This window comes from Bombina bombina, chromosome 1 (assembly GCF_027579735.1).
Source record: "Bombina bombina isolate aBomBom1 chromosome 1, aBomBom1.pri, whole genome shotgun sequence".
Lineage (NCBI taxonomy): Eukaryota > Metazoa > Chordata > Amphibia > Anura > Bombinatoridae > Bombina > Bombina bombina.
In genome coordinates this window covers 436,008,294-436,027,070 of record NC_069499.1, presented here as the reverse complement: position 1 = coordinate 436,027,070, position 18,777 = coordinate 436,008,294, and the positions used below count along the sequence as shown (strand labels likewise).

The 18,777-nt window shown below is 39.4% G+C and overlaps 1 protein-coding gene across 9 annotated transcripts in view; it reads left to right on the top strand.

The window, feature by feature from the left end:
* LOC128638134 (sodium channel protein type 2 subunit alpha-like) overlaps positions 1–18,777 on the top strand; it is a 189,306-nt gene that overhangs the window by 149,568 nt on the left and 20,961 nt on the right. For all 9 annotated transcript variants that reach the window (XM_053690036.1, XM_053690021.1, XM_053690028.1 and 6 more), the window contains 2 exons: positions 8,443–8,579; positions 11,648–11,753. In XM_053690036.1, the coding sequence (XP_053546011.1) occupies positions 8,443–8,579; positions 11,648–11,753 (243 nt within the window). The remainder of the gene's footprint in view (positions 1–8,442; positions 8,580–11,647; positions 11,754–18,777) is intronic.

Genomic DNA, 18,777 nt, shown 5'->3' with positions numbered 1-18,777 from the left:
TCTAAGCAGAGTGGGTATAGAGGGAATATCTGTATATGTACATGTAGGAGCCTCCTGGCACAATTTAAGCAAGTCTATGTATCAATTAGAGTAAATGCTCTTACCACAATGTACCTCCTTGCTTGTTGCCGTCCACAGCTCTGCCGAGTACCCCAAAACTCCACTCCGCTATTCACAACCGCTTGGTTCTTCCGATAATCCGTCCGACGTCACTTCCGGTATGCGTCTTCGTGCGGCTCACAGTGGCTGGTAGGTCCTCCTCACCCAGCCGTACCCTCACGCTGTTAGTGCTTCCTGAGAAGTGCCGAGTCCCGCTTGGTAAAAGTGAGTAATATCAATGTAGCAAAAGACCAAGCAGGACTACAAGGCACTTGTATTAAATCAAAATTAGAGCTTATATATAACAGAAAACAAGGTGTCTATAATACATGAAGAATGTATCCCCTAATCTGGTCAGTATAAAATATACCTTGCCTGAAAAAGATGATGGTTAAAAGTTTGTCTATAGTAGAGGTGGTCCAAAACTTTAATGTTTGTTTTTTTAGCAACCTTAGCTTGTACTCTATCAATGGCTACACGGTGGCGGCGGTGTAGGGGGGTCAGATTAGGGGGTAATACATTTAATGTAGCTGGCGGCGGGGTCCGGGAGCGGCGGTCTAGGGGTTAATATATTTATTGTTAGGAGTGAGGAGGGGGGATTGCGGATAGAGGGGTTTACGTGTCGGGATGATGTTTGGGAGGCGTTTTAGACAGTAACGGGAGATTTAATTATTTAGTCCGTTTTTTTTTAGGCGCAGGCAGTTTCTAAAGTGCCGTAAGTCACTTGCGACTCCAGAAATTTGTAGTTACGCTGATTTCTGGACATCGCTAGTTTGTCCGACTTACGGCACTTTAGCAAATGCCAGCGCCATATATGTGATAGGTCGCTGTGCAAGGTGAAACTACGGGCGGCGTAGGTTTCCACACTTGCACCGAAACCTGCGCCGTATATCGGATCACGCCCCTGATCTCTCCAATATATATCAGTCCCAAAGAGAGGATAGCAGCACCATCAATAAATTGAATAAAAAGTATTTATTTAAGCCAACATAGTAAAAAAAGTGACAACATTTCGGATTTACATCCTTAGTCATGTCCATTTAACAAATGAATATAATCAGCCTTAAATAGGCTCAAAGTCACACCCCCTCAACTACACCTGGGTTAACCCCTTCTTTACAACATTATATTTCAACACAGTGTCATACCCTGTCATAGTATGTCAGTTTTCTACGTAAAGCACCTATATTAATGTAATGGCCGCTCCACCTATTGGATTCTCAATATCATTACAAATAAATTACAAAAAGCTAAGTAACATTTTAAAGACACACATTCCAGTCCATTTCTCTATTCATCCCACCTGGGGTCAAGGTCCCTAACTCATGTATCCAATATAGCTCTCTCCATTGCAAGATTTTAGCCCTGTCACCACTCCTTGGGATTTTTATCTTTCAAGAGGCTGACAAGGGTGGAGCACTAGTTGTTTTGGGAAAGGAGTGTTATGTGAACAAAATTGAGAGCCAACTTGCTGATAGGGAGGTGTACAAATTGCTACCAAACAACCCGACAATTAAAGTTAAGAAAGAAATTGAGGCCTATGTCAAGAGTACTCATAGAAATGGGTTGATTGATAGCAAAGTTGTTAAATTTATTCTGGAGACAGAGCATATTATACCTGTATTATACACAGTGAGGTACAAAAGGACATGGAAAGACCGCCAGGCCGTCCGATGGTGTCAGGGGTTGGCTCTGTCTTATCTAAGCTGTCCATCTATTTAGATAGGGTACTTAGACCTTTATCAGAGATACAGGAGATTTTGTAAATAAAGTCCAAAATGTAGTATTGGAAGGTTATAAAGGAATTTTGTACAGCTTGGATGCTACAAGCTTATATACATCGATTACCCATGAGGCAGGCTTGAGTGCTGTTAATAGATGTTTAATACAGAGTACTGATATAAGTAATATACAGAGAGAATGTATTCTAGACCTCCTGTGCATTGTTTTAAGATGTAATTACTTTTTATTCCAAGATCAGTTTTATTTGCAGCTCCAGGGAACTGCCATGGGTTCCAATGTCGCTCCAACCTTCGCCAATATTTTTATGAATACCATTAAAGAATATTTCATATGTGATCATCCATTGTTTTTCTTCTATATGGCACCACCTGGTGGCGTTATATAGATGATATTTTCGGCATATGGTTGGGCGTTATTGGAACCCTGGAGGATTTTGTGAAAGATCTAAAAAGTGCCACGCAGCATATAAAAGTTAAATTGAATGTAAGAGGAGAGGATTGATTTCCTGGATACCACGGTATAAAAGGAAGGTAACGGGTTGGCTGTGGATCTATTAAAAAAGAGACAGATTGTAACAATTTGTTGCACTATGAAAGTGCACATCCTCCAGCTCTGGTGAAAAGTTTACCCAAAAGCCAATTCATGCGGGTGAGACGGATTGTCTCTGATGAGAATTTGATTGGTGATAGACTCTCTGAGATGGATCAACGTTTCATACAGAGGGGTTATCTTGTAGATCTGATTTAAAGGGAAATTGAGGCTACATTAGAAATCCCTAGGGCCACTTTGTTAAAAGAAAAGCCTAAAGTTGTGAAAAACCCTAGGATAATTTTTGTGAATGAATATTCTCCTTGGAGTAATCAAATACAAAAAATACTATGTAAACGCTGGCATGTATTGAAGGTTTCAAATCTTAATGTGAGGGAGTTTGAAAATCCTCCTATGTCTGCCTTTAGGAGAGGCAGAAACTTAAGATACATTGGTTAAGGCAGATGGTGGTCCTAAAAAAGGCCTAAGTCAGAGTTTCATTGGTGGTAAAAATGTGGGTTGCTTTCCCTGTCTAGGATGTCAGAATTGTAACAGTATCATTAAAGGCCCAGTGTGTACTCATCCCTGTACGGGTAAAAAATACAATCTAAAAGGTTAGTTCACATGCAATACAAATGTTGTTGTTTATCTAATTAAGTGTCCTTGTGGATTGGGGTATGTTGGCAAGACCACCCACAAGGTCCATGAGCGGATAAACCAACATAAAAGTAACATTAGAGAAGGGGACTTAGAAGCACCAGTCCCCAATCATTTTATTACAGCAGGTCACCAAATAAACCAACTTAGGTTTCAAATTCTAGAACAGATAAAAATCCCAAGGAGTGGTGGTAACAGGGCTAAAATCTTGCAAGGGAGAGAGCTATATTGGATACATGAGTTAAGGACCTTGACCCCAGGTGGGATGAATAGAGAAATGGACTGGAATGTGTGCCTTTAAAATGTTACTTAGCTTTTTGTAATTTATTTGTAATTATATTGAGATTCCACTAGGTGGAGCTGCCATTACATTAATATAGGTGCTTCATGTAGAAAACTGACATACTATGACAGGGTATGACACTGTGTATCCACTGGTTGGAGCTATTTCTATGTTGAAATATAATGCTGGAAAGAAGGGGTTAACCCAGGTGTAGGTGAGAGGGGGTGTGGCTTTGTGCCTATTTAAGCCTGATTTTAATAATTTGTTAAATGGACATGACTAAGCATGTAAATCCGAAACGTTATCACTTTTTTACTATGTTGGCTTAAATAAATACTTTTTATTCCATTTATTGGTGGTGCTGCTATCCTCTCTTTGGGACTGACCCTATCACGTTCTGGAGAGCGCCCTAACCCAATCCTCTTCTTGCAAGAGCCCCAGACAGTGCTAATTTTAGTACAAGTCCCGAGACCTGAGCTCGCTAAGCCTCCTGTTAGCACGGTTGGGGCTCTGAAAAGAAGCGGATCGGGTTAGCAGTTCTCTAGAGCATTTGACGGTAAGCATTGTACCTCAAAAAAGTAATTTAAAGAAAACAAATAAATACTCATAATTTTCATCTGTATTTTTTTATTTATTTAAATTTTCTGCTAGAGCATTCATTTGGATATTCGTTTTCGTTTACGAAAATACAAAAATTACCATTTAAGTCTATAGGGATTTTTGTAGATGAACAATTTTGTAGATGAACCATTTGATCAGCTTTTCTAAAGTATTGTTGTCTACCCCACAATTATATGCTAACACTTCCCTTTTACCATTTTTTAATGATTGGCTGCGCCATGTGCTGAGGTGCAGCTAGACCCATAATGCTCTTCAGTGCAATTACAGCAGGATCAGTGAAGTGTGCTTTGCTGTTTCTCAGTGAGGCAGACAGTACACACTGGGCAGCCAGTGCTGATGAGTAAACAAGCATGCATGGGGAGTGAAAAACACTTTTATTATGACAATTTTAATGTCACACTGAGGGGAACATTTATCAAGATGGCAGGCAGACAAGTTCTCAAGTGCTTGTCTGTCCGCCTGCAAGAGCCATTTGTGATGCAGAATCGTGTGTAAGGTGACCATTTTTTTTTTAATTTAAAACCAGGACATTTAAAATAGCTCAGCCAGCATGAGTAATAGTGGCTCTCGTAGAATATAAATTGAAAAATGTTTGCAGAGTATGCTTATCTTTTCTTTTTAAGTGAAAGAATACAATAAAATGTACTTTATTTATATTATATATTATCAAATATTTTTCCCCCTCAAAATTACTTTCATATAGGTAGATTAGTACATAATTGTATACTTATGGCTAGATTACGAGTTTTGTCGGTAATGGTGTGCAGTGCTAACAAGCATTTTATGCTAACCGCTCACCTACAGACAACGCTGGTATTATGGGTTATTACAAACCCGGCGTTAGCCGCAGAAAAGTGAGCGTAGAGCAAAATTTAGCTCCACATCTCACCTCAATACAAGCGCTGCTTACGGTAGCGGTGAAATGGCAAAACGTGCTCGTGCACGATTTCCCCATAGGAATCAATGGGGGAGAGCTGGCTGAAAAAAACCTAACACCTGCAAAAAAGCAGTGTAAACCTATATTATATTATTAACCTCTAATCTGCCACTCCGGACACCGCCGCCACCTACATTATACTTATTAACCCCTAATCTGCTGCCCCCAACATCACCAACACCTACATTATTTTTATTAACCCCTAAACTGCCGCCCCCAATGTTGCCGCCACCTACCTACACTTATTAACCCCTAATCTGCCGCCCCCAACGTCGCCGCCACTATGTTAAAGTTCTTAACCCCTAAGTCTAACCCTAACACCCCCTAATTTAAATATAATTGAAATAAATCGAAATAAAATAACTACAATTAACTAAATTATTCCTATTTAAAACTTAATATTTACCTATAAAATAAACCCTAAGCTAGCTACAATATAACTAATAGTTACATTGTAGCTATCTTAAGATTTATTTTTATTTTACAGGCAACTTTGTATTTATTTTAACTAGGTAGAATAGTTATTAACTATTTAATAGCTACCTAGTTAAAATAAAGTCAAATTTACCTGTAAAATAAAACCTAACCTAAGTTACAATTACACCTAACACTACACTATAATTAAATTAATTACCTAAATTAATTACAATTAAATACAATTATCTAATGTACGGAAACCCCCCCCACTAAATTACAGAAAATAATAAAATAATTACAAGTTTTTAAACTAATTACACCTAATCTAATCCCCCAAATAAAATAAAAAAGCCCCCCAAAATAATAAAAAGCCCTACCCTATACTTAATTACAAATAGCCCTTAAAAGGGCCTTTTGCGGGGCATTGCCCCAAAGTAATAAGCTCTTTTACCTGTAAAAAAAAGTACAATACCCCCCTCAACATTAAAACCCACCACCCACACACCCAACCCTACTCTAAAACCCACCCAATCCCCCCTTAATAAAACCTAACACTAACCCCTTGAAGATCACCCTACCTTGAGAAGTCTTCACCCAACCGTGCCGAAATTCTCAACGAAGCCTGGCGAAGTGGTCCTCCAGACAGGCAGAAGTCTTCATCCAAGCCGGGAAGAAGAGGTCCTCCAGACGGGCAGAATCTTCATCCAGACGGTATCTTCTATCTTCATCCATCCGGCACGGAGCGGGTCCATCTTCAAGACATCCGACGCGGAGCATCCTCTTCTTTCGACGTCTTCTTACTAAATGACGGTTCCTTTAAGTGACGTCCATCCATGATGGTGTCCCTTCAATTTCGATTGGCTGATAGAATTCTATCATCCAATCGGAATTGAAGGGACGCCATCTTGGATGACGTCACTTAAAGCAACCGTCATATTAGTAAGAAGACGTCGAAAGAAGAGGATGCTCTGCATTGGATGTCTTGAAGATGGACCCCGCTCCGTGCCGGATGGATGAAGATAGAAGATGCCGTCTGGATGAAGACTTCTGCCCGTCTGGAGGACCTCTTCTTCCCGGCATGGATAAAGACTTCTGCCCGCCTGGAGGACCACTTCGTCCGGCTTTATTGAGGACTTCGGCCCGGTTGAGTGAAGACTTCTCAAGGTAGGGTGATCTTCAAGGGGTTAGTGTTAGGTTTTATTAAGTGGGGATTGGGTGGGTTTTAGAGTAGGGTTGGTTGTGTGGGTGGTGGGGTTTTAATGTTGGGGGGTATTGTACTTTTTTTACAGGTAAAAGAGCTGATTACTTTGGGGCAATGCCCCGCAAAAGGCCCTTTTAAGGGCTATTTGTAATTTAGTATAGGGTAGGGCTTTTTATTATTTTGGGGGGCTTTTTTATTTTATTAGGGGGATTAGATTAGGTGTTATTAGTTTAAAAAACTTGTAATTATTTTATTATTTTCTGTAATTTAGTGTTTTTTTTTCCTACTTTAGATAATTGTATTTAATTGTAGTTAATTTAGGGAATTAATTTAATTATAGTGTAGTGTTAGGTGTAATTGTAACTTAGGTTAGGTTTTATTTTACAGGTAAATTTGCCTTTTTTTAACTAGGTAGCTATTAAATAGTTAATAACTATTCTACCTAGTTAAAATAAATACAAAGTTGCCTGTAAAATAAAAATAAATCCTAAGCTATCTACAATGTAACTATTAGTTATATTGTAGCTAGCTTAGGGTTTATTTTATAGGTAAGTATTTAGTTTTAAATAGGAATAATTTAGTTAATTGTAGTTATTTTATTTAGATTTATTTAAATTATATTTAAGTTAGGGGGTGTTAGGGTTAGACTTAGATTTAGGGGTTAATACATTTAATATAGTTGCGGCGACGTTGGGGGCGGCAGATTAGGGGTTAATAAATGTAGGTAGGTGTCGGCGATGTTAGGGACGGCAGATTAGGTGTTAATTAAATTTAACTAGTGTTTGCGATGTGGGAGTGCGGCGGTTTAGGGTTTAATATATTTTTTATAGTGGCGGCGATGTCCGGTTCGGCAGATTAGGGGTTAAAAATTTTATTTTAGTGTTTGCGATGTAGGGGGGGCCTCGGTTTAGGGGTTAATAGGTAGTTTATGGGTGTTAGTGTACTTTTTAGCACTTTAGTTAAGAGTTTTATACTACAGCGTTAGCCTATAAAACTCTTAACTACTGACTTTAAAATGTGGTACCAGGCTTGAGAGGGTCTACCGCTCACTTTTGGTCAGACTCGTAATACCGGCGTTAGGCAAATCCCATTGAAAAAATAGGATACGCAATTGACGTAAGTGGATTGCGGTATTTTCGAGTCTGGCCAAAAAAGTGAGCGGTGAGCCTGTCATTTCAAGACTCATAATACCAGCGGGCGTTAAAAAGCAGCGTTGGGACCTCTCAACACTGCTTTTTAAGGCTAACGCAAGACTCGTAATCTAGGCATTAGGATTTTGGGATCCAATTAATAAAGAAACAAGTGTAGCAGTTAAAACAAATGGTTTTAATAAAAAATGGTACACACGTAATTAATCTACGTTTCTAATTTTGCATCTTATATTTTTTTGTGAAGAGTGGATTGATTTTAATAATTTGTTTTCCTGGATGTTTTATAAAATTCCATACAAGTTTGGTTAAAATTATATTTATTAAATAGCAAACATTTCAAAGTTTCAACAACAAAAATCATTAGATTCAATTTTCTAAAAAAATGTTATCAGCCTTTATGTGTTTAACCTCTGCAAAGGGGTTAAACTCATAGTTTAAGTCAGCTCCAGAGCAAAAATGCTTTACTGGGACCAAGGTGAACACAGCCAGTTAGCCAATGATAAGTCATATCTAACTTCCAATCAACAGCTACCTCCCAGCCAGAGCATTGCTTTTCTGGGGCATATCTAGGTATGGTATGCTTTTCAACAAAGACTACTAAAAAACAAAGTAATTTGATAATAGAAACAGAAAAGTCCCTTTTACAATTGCATGCTCTCTGTGAATGAGCCGCAATGAGCTGCTGATTTACAACTTTGAAAGAAATATTTAATATTTTTAATAACAATATCAATGAAATTACAGGTATTGTATAGAAAACAAATGTTACCAAAATGTTGTTAATTCCTCCATCCTTATTTTTCAGCTACATGAACAGCCTAAATACGAAGACAACTTATATATGTACTTATACTTTGTCATCTTTATTATATTTGGATCATTTTTCACCCTGAACCTCTTCATTGGTGTTATTATTGACAACTTCAACCAGCAGAAAAAGAAGATAAGTATTTCATTTGTACCAGCGCTCCTCTTGCTGTATTCAATTACAGAATGCGCTACATTTACAACATTCATGGATTACAATTCATCTTAGTTTCCTCTAAAGAGTGGCAAGGGAAAAGTCTGCAGCATATTTGTCATTTTTATCATAATGACATAGAATAAAGTTTTAACAAATAATGATCCCATTTAGCTACAACAACATTTATAAAGAATGATAAAATGTTTCTTCCAACTCTCTAAAATCCCCATAGTAATTCAAATTGACTCCCTGTTTGTTTGTTTGTAAATATTGTTTACACTGGTGCTGTCCTAATCAAGGCTAAGAGGCCACAAGGCTGACCCCATTATATTTTATTTGGTTTCAGACCCCCAGTCCACACCATATTCCTCTTCCCATTCACAATGCAAAAACTACTCATTGGGCTCGATTTATCAAATGTTGAGTGGACATTATTAGATGCATGCGGAGACCATACGCTGTGCGCATTTATCTTGCACAAGCATTTAAAATGAGTGAAAATGTCTGATTTAGGTAGCTTGCGTGCTTTGTATAACAATGAAGCACACTTTTCTTGCTTTAAGACTGCCAGCTCTATTTAATCAAATATGCTCTTAAATCTGTCATCCAATCACAACAGTTTTAGTGTTGCTGGTGAATCATTAGCTGCTTGACATAAGAGTGAAACTGTTTAACCCCTTAACGACGCATGTCGTACAGGGTACGTCTTACACAAGCTGGTCTTTAAAGACCAGAGACGTACCCTGTACGGCGTTAAGGGTTTCAAGCGGCTGGAAGCGATCCTGATCGCTTCCAGCCGCTTTCAAGGTATTGCAGTGATGCCTCGATATTGAGGCATCACTGCAATACCTTTTTAGGCACACCAATGCAGAGAGAGCCACTATGTGGCCCTCTCTGCATCGGATAGTGATGGTTCCGATCGTTGGTGGGTGGGAGCTATTGAAGGGGAGATGGGTGGGCGGCCCATCACTTGTGAACTTCCTTCCGGCTGTCCTCTATGCCAGGTGCGCGTGGGAGCGCGCGCTGGAGGTGAGGGGCGGGTGCGCGCCCGTGCGCGCGAGCACCCGCAATCTAATGTAGTTGCTGAACTTGTTGCTGGGGATTTTGTTTTTGCTGAGAGAGGGTGGTGGGTGCAGAGGAGGGGTGATCTGGGGTGATCTGGGAATGATCTGGGAGGGGGAGGGTGTAGGGTATGGAGGGGGCAGCTACACTACAGAAAAAGTTAGGTTTATAAAATAAAAATAAAGTTATTTTGCAAGTGGGTACTGGCAGACAGCTGCCAGTACCCAAAATGGTGGCTAATAGTTAGTGGGGGGGAGGGTTAGAGAGCTCCTTGGGGGGGATCAGGCAGGTTGGGGGCTAAGGGGGGATCCTACACAGCAGAATATGTTTTTTTTTTTTGTTTTTATTTTAAATAATAAAAAAAAAAATTAAATAAAACTTTTATTTTAGTACTGGCAGACTTTCTGCCAGTATTAAAATGGCGGGGACAATTGTGGGGTGGGGGAGGGAAGAGAGCTGTTTGGGAGGGATCAGGGGGTGGGATGTGTCAGGTGGGAGACTGATTTCTACACTAAAGCTAAAATTAACCCTTCAAGCTCCCTACAAGCTACCTAATTAACCCCGTCACTGCTGGGCATAATACAAGTTTGGTGCGCAGCGGCATTTAGCAGCCTTCTAATTACCAAAAAGCAATGCCAAAGCCATATATGTCTGCTATTTATGAACAAAGGGGATCCCAGGGAAGCATTTACAATCATTTGTGCCATAATTGCACAAGCTGTTTGTAAATAATTTCAGTGAGAAACCCAAAGTTAGTGAAAAAGTGAACATTTTTTTTATTTGATCGCATTTGGCGGTGAAATGGTGGCATGAAATATATCAAAATTGGCCTAGATCAATACTTTGGGTTGTCTATTACACTACACTAAAGCTAAAATTAACCCTACAAGCTCCCTACAAGCGACCTAATTAACCCCTTCACTGCTGGGCCTAATACAAATGTGGTGCACAGCGGCATTTAGCGGCCTTCTAATTACCAAGAAGCAACTCCAAAGCCATATATGTGTGCTATTTCTGAACAAAGGGGATCCCAGAGAAGCATTTACAACCATTTGTGCCATAATTGCACAAGTTGTTTGTAAATAATTTCAGTGAGAAACCTAATATTTGTGAAAAAGTTTGTGATAAAGTGAACGATTTTTTTTTTATTTGATCGCATTTGGCGGTGAAATGGTAGCATGAAATATACCAAAATGGGCCTAGATCAATACTTTGGGATGTCTACTAAAAAAAAAATATATACATGTCAAGGGATATTCAGGGATTCCAGACACATATCAGTGTTCCAATGTAACTATCGCTAATTTTGAAAAAAAATTTTTTTGGAAATAGCGAAGTGCTACTTATACTTACTGCCCTATAACTTGCATAAAAAGCAAAGAACATGTAAACATTGGGTATTTCTAAACTCAGGACAAAATTTAGAAACTATTTAGCATGGGTGTTGTTTGGAGGTTGTAGATGTGCAACAGATTTTGGGGTTCAAAGTTAGAAAAAGTGTTTTTTTTTTTTCCATTTTTTCATCATATTTTATAAAAAAATTTATGGTAAATTATAAGATATGATGAAAATAATGGTATCTTTAGAAAGTCCATTTAATGGCGAGAAAAACGGTATATAATATGTGTGGGTACAGTAAATGAATAAGAGGAAAATTGCAGCTAAACACAAACACCGCAGAAATTTAAAAATAGCCCTGGTCCTTAAGGGAAAGAAATTGAAAAATGGCCTTGTCCTTAAGGGGTTAATAAAGCATAACAGCAAATAAAACTTCTATATAGACCTTCCTGTAGTTCTGCAGACTGCCTATACTATGGTTTATATTCATTTAAATTTCATCTCTACTGTTTAAAAAGGTCATAGAATGCATTTTTGAGCTTAACACAAAAAAAATTGAATAATGCATAAAGTATGTTCAAATATGAGCAATTCCATTTCATTTGATATAAGTGCAAGGTTTTAAATATTTTTTATTTTGTTTCTTACTTGGAGGTCAAGATATTTTCATGACAGAAGAACAGAAGAAATATTATAATGCAATGAAAAAGCTGGGGTCTAAAAAACCTCAAAAACCCATTCCTAGACCACCGGTAGGTATATTATGCTGTTTTTTTTAATGCATTTGATTGATCTGTGCATATCTTTGTACGAAAAAAAATAAATAATTATCAGCTAGATTACGAGTTTTGAGCGCTATAGGGATTTTATAAAAGCGGCGTTATTTCACCTTCCTATAGCGCTGGTATTACGAGTTTTAAAAAATCAGGCTTGTGCGGGCGATATGGTTGCGTTGAGCTCCATACCGCACTGAAATCAAGCGCTGCTGTTACCCTCTCGTGCACGATTTCCCCATAGATATCACTGGGGAGAGCCGGCAAAAAAAAGTCTAACACCTGTAATCGCTGAATGAAAAGCTCCGTAACGCAGTCCCATTGATGTCTATGGGGAAAATAAAACTAGTGTTTAAGCCTAAAACCCTAACATAAACCCTGAGTCTAAACACACCTAATCTGCCACCTCCAACATCGCAACCACCTACATACAGTTATTAACCCCTAATCTGCCGCCCCAACACAATGTTATTAACCCCTTATCTGCCACCCCCAACATCGCTGCCACCTACATAAAACTATTAACCCCTAGGGGGCGGAGCTTGGCCGCACAGGGAGATGGCCGCTTAACACACTAGCTCCTAGGCCCCACTACCCAAGCAAAAGATAAAAAGGCTACCTGGCACCTATAAAGTGAGACCCGAGGGCAACTAACATATTCCGGGACATACGGAGTACAGTGGCAGAAGTTTGTGGCAACCGGATTACAGCACCCTCATCAACAGGCACGGACCGCGAGACCCACGTGGCGCTTCGCCATACTCTTTACAGTAAAGGCACAGGTGGAAACTCGGCAGCTAGAAGCACAACAAGCGGTAAGAGGTGCCCTTATAAACTTATACCGGGAGGTGGAAAAGAGGGGGAGAAGCCCGGGCAGCATACACCAACCTCCATACCTAATATAATACGCAGGCACAGATAACGGGCCCAATAACACGGCAGGTTCACAGAGGAAGCGCATCAACAAATAAAGGTATCAGAATAGAGGAATAAAATATGATATTGGAATATATGAACTGTGAATCTCAGATATAAGCACTTTGGTGGTGACTGCCGCAAAAGACCTTATCAGAGCCTGTAAATACCCATTTCACCCGATACCTCTGAATAGAGACTAAACATTAAGTTTCTATAACAACCACAAAACAAAGATAAAAACAAAGATTTGTGCACAATCTTTTATAAAAACAGCTCAGGACTGTACCCACACTCGCAGCTATTAATCATATTGGAGCTCAACAGTAATACTCTCATAAAGATATATAACAGCACATCCTGCCTATTCAGTTGCAGACACTTAGCACGTGGGACCTCAACCATTACTATACTTGAGTGTTTTTGACTGTAACTTGCCTACTGCTGAATGTCACTTCTATATGTTATATAATTAGTGGTCATGCCCGGACGCAAGCTGAACAAACCGGATAAAAATAACAGATCCAAACCAATTCACCAGTATCTAAAAGCCCAAGAAGCAGTAACCTCAAACGCAGAAATGGAGGCGCCATCAACGCAAGAATCAGAACTCTCACTAAAGCTGACACCAGAATCAGAAAACAATAACCCACTAACCAAGGAAGATATTAAAAACTTGTGTACAAAGGATGACATAAAAGACATTCTGGGTGAAGTTAAAGGATGGTATGGCGAACTTAAAAAAGACTTATCTAAGGTAACTAACAGAGTCTCTATGCTGGAAGAAAACCATAACACTACTGAAAGGGACATTCAGCATATCTCAAAATTAGCCTATGAACAAGAAGACACTATCCACCATCTGCTGGAAAGAGTTGAAGACCTCGACAATAGGGGTAGGCGCAACAACCTTCGTATACGAGGTGTCCCAGAAACAATACAACAAAATGCAATAGAGGGTTGTTTACAAGATATGTTCAGAACTCTTAAAGGCACGAATGACTCCCCAGACATCTGCATAGAAAGAGCACACAGAGCCTTGCGTGCAAAACCACCCCCTAAAGCCCCGCCGAGGGACATAATCTTAAAATTACTCAACCATAAAGACAGAGAAGAGATTCTGCGACATGCCAGACAGAAGCAAAAATTTACCCATGCAGGGATCCACATACAAATCTTTGCAGATTTATGCCCAGCAACCTTACAAAAAAGAAGGGAACTACACTTTATCACATCCGTCCTAAGAGAAGAGAAAATTCCCTACCGCTGGGGATTCCCAGTTTGCATTATTGCTACAAAGGATAATAACACAGTTATCTACAAATCCCAAGAAGATCTACCACGCTTCAACAAAACATTACAACTAAATATCAAACACCCGGATGAAGAGGACCACTATACAGGTGACAAGATACATAGGGACAGACCCACTGCTTCTGTGTCACTGGAGATGAGACCATCACAACATTCCTCTGTAGAGGCACAATCCACTAACACAGTGGTACCAGGACACTGAACTAACTGATATAGGACTTTCTGTTTGGAGCAGCCATGGTAGCTTAAGGTCGTATGTTTAATATTATTCTAAAAATGTTTTGTTAATTGCTTGGGGGTGGGGATACTACCCTTAGTATTGCACTTACTTTGTTAATATTTGTTTTACACATTGTTGATTAGTTAACTACAGCAATAGTGATATATATCATTGTTTATATTTTGTACAAGTTGTGGTATTTGGCGGAATAGTTCTTCAGACATATAGAACCAAGAGACACAGTACTGCGCACAGAACTAATATAGAGATTTGGGAACAGACAAGTTTCTAGACCATCTAGGTGCAACCAGAACATCACACATTAAAAGACATCACACTCCATATATAACACAGGCATATTTTATCGCACTAAAGGCAGCGGGGGCATCAAATATGCATACTATCACACTCACTTCGATAAACGTAAATGGCTTGAATAGCCCCGAAAAGAGATCTATGGTGTTTAGAGATTTGTATAAGAATACAGGAGATATCCTGTTGATACAAGAAACACACTTTAAGAGAGGCAAGGAGCCAAAAATGCTGTCTCATAAGTACAGAAACACATATCTGGCCTCAGGTGTGACAAAGAAAGGGGGGGTGGGCATTTTGTTCAAAAATACAATTCAGTTCCAACCCACATATATAGAGAAAGATAAAAATGGCAGATACATCATTTTGGTGGGTCTTCTATTTAACAGACCAATCACTATAGCAAATGTCTACCTACCGAACAAAGACCAACACCACACATTTAAAACAGTGTTTCATTCACTGCTGGTACATAGCAAAGGAGTACTGTTTTTAGGGGGGGACCTCAACTTCCCGATGGACCCGCTGGTAGACACATCTACGGGCTCCACTAGCACATCTAAACGGGTAATTAAAACCATCAAGAGCCACATGCACCAACTCAAGATACATGATGTTTGGAGGGAAATGAACACAAACACCAGAGATTATACATTTTACTCAAACCCACATAACACGTTTACCAGGATAGACTATATATTCTCAGACCAGACAGGACTATCCATGATTACGGACTCTAAGATATTACCTACTACCTGGGCAGATCATGCCCCGGTGCAATGTTCAATAGACTGGCCGAATATCCCACCGAGAACATACATTTGGAGGCTAGATGAGCACATGTTAGGAGACCCTCTACACAGGCAAGCAATAGACAAGACTCTGACAGATTATTTCAAAGAAAATGTGGCAGCTGACACATCGGACAGAATTATATGGGAGGCGCACAAGTGTGTAGTAAGGGGGGAGCTAATAGCAAGAAAGGCTAAAGAAAAAAAGGAAAACAGGCAATTTCTGAACTCCACATTAGCACAGATAGGGCACTGGGAGAAAATGCAAAAACTGAACCCACAATCTAAAGACATACTAACCTCACTCCAAAAGGCCAGGCAATCACTAAAAAATTACCTCACTAAGGAATACCAAAGGAAAGCTTCCTATCTAAAACAAAAATATTTTGACATAAGAGACAAGACAGGTTCTTCACTGGCAAAAGCCTTGAAAAGAAGACAATTGAACACGCACATACATTATATCAAAGATAAACAAGGATCAGTACATAGAGACAGCAAAAATATAGCAGAGACGTTTAGGAAATACTACGAGTCTCTATATAACCTAACAGAAGAGATTACACCGCAGAATATAGCAGATTTCATTTCAGACATTGAACTCCCTACTCTAGATGCAGATGAGGCTAAGGGCTTAGAAATGCCGATAACAGTAGAGGAAATCAAAAAAGCCATAAAAGATATGCCAAGTGGCAAGAGCCCAGGCCCAGACGGGCTCAGTATGAAATACTACAAAACATTCCCTCAACATTTACTAACCCCATTAGCCAGAATGTTTAACTCCCTTTTAAATTCTAATGGATTCACAGAGAACATGCTAGAAGCCCACATAACTGTATTACCAAAACCAGGCAGGGAACCAGATAGACCAGAGAATTTCCGACCTATATCCCTTTTAAACTCTGATGTTAAGATTTTCGCCAAAATCTTGGCTCACAGAATAAATAGATATCTACTCCAACTTGTGAACACAGATCAAACAGGCTTTATCCCAGGAAGGGAAACGAAAGATAATACACTAAAGGTTCTACAGTTAACATCATATGTTAAATATAATAAAGTCCCAGCGGTCCTGATATCCACGGACGCTGAGAAAGCTTTTGATAGGGTGAATTGGCAATTTTTAAAAGCAGTTCTGCACAAAATGAAATTTGGCGATAAATTTATACACTACGTTTTCTCCCTTTATACATGCCCATGGGCAAGAATCAAGGTAAATGGCAACCTATCAGATAAATTACGTATACAGAACGGTACAAGACAGGGGTGCCCTCTCTCCCCGGTACTATTCACTATTACTATAGAAGCACTGGCCCAGAAAATCAGGAGCAATCCACTAATTAAAGGCATCCAGATAGGAGACACTGAACATAAATTGGCTTTATATGCGGATGATGTCTTGCTCACGCTTACAGACATCGAGACATCTTTACCAGAAACGCTAAAAGTATTTCAGAGCTATGGAAAAGTATCCCACTTCCTAATAAATACAAATAAGTCCGAATTACTAAATTTAACATATGAAGAGTCAGAGTTTCAACGCTTAACACAAAATTGCCCACTTAAAATCCAAAAAACAAAACTAAAATACCTGGGAATATATATATCACCTGACCCCAACATGATATTCCAATTCAATTATAAAAAATTAGAAAACACACTAATAGCAGATCTATCCAGTTGGAGGAGCAAATCCATATTGTGGCTGGGTAGAATTAATGTCGTAAAAATGAACGTTCTCCCCAGACTCCTATATCTACTACAAACTGTCCCAATACACCTCCCACAGCAATACATTTCCAAACTCCAATCTAAGATAGAACAATTTATTTGGCAAGATATCAGACCCCGAATCGCTAGGCAAACCATGTATATACCCAAAGAAAACGGGGGATTGGGAGTCCCACATATCATTATGTATAAAATTGCAATAGCACTACAAAATCTGGTAGAGTGGTGCACTAACAGCACCCACAAACAGTGGGTACAAATAGACAGACATATATTGGGGATGTGCAATGCTGGCATAGCAGCATGGCTCCCTGCCAAGGATAGACCGCCGCATATCCAACATTACCAGGTCTTGGAAGAATTCTTCCAAACATGGGATAGATTAATAAATACCACAACACACATATCCGGTGCCACTTCACCCATGACGCCCATTAGCCATAACTCTGCCGTACACTGGATACACAAAGATGAACAAAAATTCAGGGGTACCCACACTAAGAATAGAATTATCTCCTTGTTCCAACATGATGATGGAGAGATCAAGACACTAGACACGATAACGGAATCACACCCGGACATTAAACTGAACTGGTACTCATACAGACAAACCTGCCACTTTATTTTAACACACCCCAAGAGACAGCACCTGACCAGAAAGATGACACAATTTGAAACCCTCTGCTTATCTAATGATACACCAAAGCATCTAATCTCAACACTATATAAACAGCTATTGATAGGAAATTCGCAGACATTACCCGGTTACACTAAAGCATGGGAAAAGGAGTTGGGGTTGGAAATTCCAAATAAAGATTGGCAAAGCGCTTTCCTCGCAACCAAAAAATCCTCTATCTCGGTCAGGATATTGGAAACTAATTACAAATTCCTCACACGCTGGTATCTCACACCGAGCAGGCTATACAAAATATATAAAACAGCCAGCAATAAATGTTGGAGGGGATGCGGGGGGGAAGGCAACATGACTCACATTTGGTGGAGTTGTGATAGACTGGACACTTTCTGGATGGAGATTCTAAAACACATGTCAGATTTGGTAGGCGAACGAATACCCAATGATCCTTTAATACTCTTATACATGTCTCTCCCCAAGCTCACTAACAAAATAGCCAAACTTCTGCTAATACTAATGATAAATAGCGCCAAAACACTTATACCAAAACACTGGAAATCAGACACCCCACCTACAGTAGAGGAGTGGAAAGGACAAGTGGAAAATCTGCTCCACTTGGAAAGATACCATCACCTACAATCAGGCACCATAGAAACACACGAGCTAATGTCACTCTTATGGAAACAACACTTCCCAGTAGACTAATATGGGATCTTACAACACAAAGGGAGACTTAGGTACCTTTCACATGGCTCACACACATGTCTAGCTGGTGGGGCAGATAAAGACATAGAGGCAGATGTTGGCAAACAGATGCAATGGATGTGTCAGGGAAACAGGTAACCTGTAGATTAGTGATGTTTTGTGTTACTAGAACAAGTATGTACTGTGTCTCAAAAAACATCTTTTTTCCTACCCTGTTGTGAGAAAGAGATTTATACAAGTTTCTAGACCAATTTCATTCACCTAATTGCTCTCTCCAAAGCCTATATCACAGATATGGAACAGACACTTTGTTGGACAATGTGCATCAACAAGATGGCGAGATTGAGAGACTTTTTCATGATATAAGTGTTAAATTGGTTA